Here is a 4,622-nt window from a genome sequence, read left to right on the forward strand (position 1 = left end):
AGTATTTATGCTTTATCTTTTGTCAATTCTTCAGTGAGGCGTTCTCTGGACTCTCTGCATCCTCAAGACTTCAAGGCTTCAGCTAGTTTTAGAGGAATGTACAGTACAGGAAAACAAAACATATCTTACCCCCATCATATTAGTTTTTTTTTTTCTGACATCACTACATATTTTTGTCTCATTTGCTATTCATCACACACATCAACCACTCACATCTGATCCAAAAAACGATTTGAAATAACCCGCACCTCCTGTGGTGAACATGGACATGTACGCTTGCCGGCACACATACTCTGTAGACTATAGTGTGCGTGTGCACGTAGACACCTCGGCTCTATACCTCCCATGCTCGGACGCCTGCAGTGGGAAGTATGGTGCTGAGCTCTGGTGCTTTAATCAGGCCTTTGGCCGTAAAGTGTCACACTGACCGAGGCGGCGGCTTCCACAGAGCTCTTTTCTCAGCAGAACCAAACACAGGAGAAGAAAGCATTCGTCTGCCACCCACCTTGCTCTAGCACAGCACAGACTGACCCGTGCCACTCTCCGCATCTCCTCTCCATCAGAGCTTCACGCTGAGCGGTCCGTCCTTTGGTGCTGGAATTGAAAGGAAATGCCACAGATGCACTGTTGGAAAAAAAAAGTGACCTTTTTAAAAAATACAAGATGCCCACCGAGGCGGGACCAACTGTCCGTTTTACACAACATAATGTCACCGGGCTTTGCACTGTGGAGATTGTCTCTAATAAAAGTTTGAACTTTTAAAACTTCTGAAACAATTAAAAACACAATGGCACGATAAAAACCTTTTTGACTTGATTTCAAAGTCTGCACGCTGCACTCAAGAGTCAAGTGTAGGTTTACAATATGTTCTGACAGGCAGGTGATGCTGAAAATCTCTTTCATGGTTTCACAGCAGTTCATGTGGGCTTGACAAGTGGCGAGTATCATCCTGTCATGCAGCTGATTTCTCTATCTACCTCCACTGCTGGAGCTTTCATAAAAAGCAGTCAGTCTCTAATGGCACTCAGTCCACCGCTGGCTGGTCATGTGTCGATGACATCCTGTACCGGCGAAGGTTCGTGCGGCAAACTAGTGGCGTTGGGCAGCGGCTGCGTGTGGCTGTTCTGCTGCAGCTCTAGTGCCATGGCGTTCTGCGGGTGGGGGAACTCCTTCACCTGCCTGCGGTACTCCAGGAAGGTGGACGCCTTGGTGGCGATCGCGACCACGTTCTTTCCGACGAAGATGGTGGAGACGCGGCTGTCCTGAAACAGCACCATGTTCACGCCTCGTATGAGGATGGTCACCACGTTTATGGTGACCAAGCTCAGAACCGGGTACAGCATCATCTTCTGGGGCGACATGTGCTCCCCCTGCATGCTGATCTCGCTGAGCGACACGCAGGGCAGGATGAGCAGCAGGATGTAGCAGTAGAAGAACATCAGGCCCTCGGCCCAGATGGGCAGGCCTGTCCGCTGGGGCTCCCACAGGTTGGCTTGGATGTCCAGCAGGTCCAGCAGGTCCAGAGCCACCCAGAATAGACGACTCCTCATGTCCTCCTTCTTCCGGAAAGTTCTCACGTATTCCATACTATCCAGAGCCACGAGAACCAAGTATAAGCCCGGCACACATACAGATAGTAACAACGTCAAAGCCTTCCGGGCCACCGTCTCCAAACTCTTCCTGTCCGCCTTGCAATTCTGGAAGACAAAGTAGAGCTTGATCTCCAGGACAAAGATGTACAGAAACCAGAGGATCATGGCGTATCCTCGCCGGGCGGTGCGCACCTCGGCGCCGACCCACACTGCCACGTATCGCAGCACTATGAGGAAGCATACGTCCCCTACCAGCACTATAATACACACGCCGATCTTTCTGGGACCCTGGTTCTGCTCCACCAGGTAGGCGTCCATGAAGGCCATGCTGGTCATGATGACGATGGTGGTCAGGCACACGTGGCGTTTGTCTGGGGGTGGCAACACCATGGCGAGGGCACCTGCTGGCTCTCACTCTCAGTTCCCAGCTTTCAAAAGCAAAAAAGAAAATAGTCCAGAAGGTGAAGACGGCACCGTGTCCTCTCCAAACCTTTATGGCTGGAGGAAAAAAAAGAAATGTATTTAAGGTGGTCTGACCGCTCTGGTGTGCAGAGGAGCAAATGTCTGACTCGTGTGTCTAATATTAGAACAGTACTATAAGTCGCTGCACTAATAGTCCATAGAGGACTGCGATGTAGAAGCAGAGCAGTGTGTGGAGTCAGTGGAGAGATGCTGGCTGCTGATTGCTCTCAGACCATGTGAAAACAGGAACATCACCTCGTTACTCAACGCACTTCCATTGATCCGCCTCGGCCCCCCCGAGCGTGCAGCTAGAACCAACGGCTCTACGGCTGACACGCCATGACTGATAGTCATCCACACACAGTCAAACGGAGAATACTCTTAGAGCCGGCTCGGTCTAATGCACATGCGATGGGATTGCGGGACACGGTGCTGCAGTGTAGAAATGTTTATGGAGGGCTTTATTTCTGTGCGAGACGGCGCAGGAAGCAGGAGTTGTATGCGCGCCCGTGCTGCAGCTCAGCCTGTGCGAGGAATTCCTCTTCGGATACTCCTGCAGACGGTGGTGCAGTGTGTGTGGCTCCTTGCAATCCTGCAGTGTGTGTGAAGGGAAGCGGAGGAGAGAGAGGAAAGGAGTCTGCAGTGGCCGGAGGCCCCCAGCCGCCATAAATCACAGAGACAGTAGGTCAACGGCCCATGAGGCCTTGCGTCCGACGCCAGCTTCCCTGGGGGGAGGCTCTTACATCGGTTTGAAGATCCATCCTTCCCTCCTCCTCTTGCCACGTGCCAGCCTCTCCACAGCCTAGAAGAGGGGGGAAATGAAGAGGAGAAGAGGGGGGGGGAGGGCAGAGGAAAGGGAGAAAGAAACCTGTCAGCACTACTGGGCCATATAACACAGCTTTCATTGCCAACGGGCCACCACATATGAGGAGCCAAGCAATGTGTCAGCTTGGCTTAAATGTAGCCCGTTTCACTATCGATAGGGCAGAGTATATTGCACATGTCACACTAAGACTGCTTCAGGATGTCATTACCTCTCTATTGTCTCTGTGATGTGTCACAAGACATCTGGATGCATAGCTAATATGCTTCGATGGTTATGTTATTATAGTCAGCATATCTGGGACCATAATACCCAGTAGTTTAATTTGGGGAGTTGGATTAATAGAGGATTTAGTACTTGTAGTCTCATAGTAGCTAACTGCTCGGCACCTCTTTTTACTGCATTACTTGGCATTACATTTTCTTCTTCGTAAATGGGGGAAAACGATGACAAAGAGTTCATTTCCGGCACATTTTGAGTCACTCACACACACTTCTAAACTGAAACTAGGATATGGTGATTGCAGTATGTATGCAGTAGATATTTCCCCGGAGGATTATTAGGTAGTGTTTTTCATGGAGTATCCATGGAGACCACATTTCAGCTGTCTAAAACATGTCAAACTAAATTGATAATTACATTCCTCATGCATTATTTTGCCCTTCAATTCAAGCTCCATTTACAGTCTATTTTGGCTGGATGATGTTTCAAGGTGTTTCTGTTTTGACCTGTTTAATATTCCAGCTGACGTGTGTGTCGAAGCGTGTGACGGGTGGGGTCAGGGGGGGGGGGGGGGGGGGGGGGCTCTCATCAACAGTCCAACGGCTCTTTCCAAAAAAGACACCGTGCAGATGCCGAGCGCTTAGCTCGCCAGCAGGAGCCCACCTTGTGCGCTGGCCTCGTCCATAAATAACCCGGCATGTCTAAGTTATTAGCATAGACGGCGAACAAGGCTGGATAAAGAAAAGAAAGTGAAGTGCGTTAATTGAGCAGACCCATCTCCCTCGGGTTGAGTTTGGCGAGCTTCAGGAGAAACTCAAATGTTTCTGTTGCTCTGTTCATTTCTGTCCGCTCCTCCTGTCACTGGATCCTTCAGGCAGAACACAAATAAATCACATTTGTCTTTCTGTCAGCTGAGGTGCGTTTCAAATCAAGATATGAATCCTATAACCAAACTTGGGACCATGCAACTACTGTCTATAAGGGCTGTACCGAATGTACATTTTTTTGGCTTCGTAGCTTCTGTGACAAGTATTCGACGATATTTGAAGGTTCGACAGGGGGGAGGACACACACACACTACAGGCTATTCTCTACAGAAATTGCGTCCCCAAAAGGTACAGGCCGGCTCACTGTAGTCCAAATGTATTAATGTCTTTTACACATAACGCAACACATCCTCCTCCTTTTGGAGCATCAGTCACCTCTCACCCCTTCATTCTGTCAGTCAGTGAGAGAAACAGATCTTAGTCAGATACAAATAAATAAGTAAATGTACTGTATGCCAACATATAGTCCCGAAATAACATACATGGCTTTGTTGAGACTTTTTGTCAGTTTATCGATCGCTGCCGCTGCGTTTCAGTGGCCCGGACAGCACAGTCACACACCCTCTATACACAACGAGGGCTGTCCATCTGAGAGTAACTCACAATAATTCACGTTGATGCATAATGAATATTGTGGAATTACTATTCCTTATTTCATCTGCTATTTGGGTTTTTTCGGGGTGATGCATATATAGA

The 4,622-nt window shown here is 49.0% G+C and overlaps 1 protein-coding gene across 1 annotated transcript; it reads right to left on the reverse strand.

Annotated features, from left to right (window-relative positions):
* Positions 1-1,043: 1,043 nt before the first annotated feature.
* On the reverse strand, positions 1,044-1,982 carry tmem121ab (transmembrane protein 121Ab; the record flags this gene model as incomplete). The annotated part of the gene is made up of 1 exon (XM_079180912.1): positions 1,044-1,982. One exon carries the CDS (start codon positions 1,980-1,982, stop codon positions 1,044-1,046), a length of 939 nt encoding a protein of 312 aa, XP_079037038.1.
* Between the last annotated feature and the right edge of the window lie 2,640 nt (positions 1,983-4,622).

Source organism: Pholis gunnellus, assembly GCF_910591455.1.
Source record: "Pholis gunnellus genome assembly, chromosome: 19".
NCBI lineage: Eukaryota > Metazoa > Chordata > Actinopteri > Perciformes > Pholidae > Pholis > Pholis gunnellus.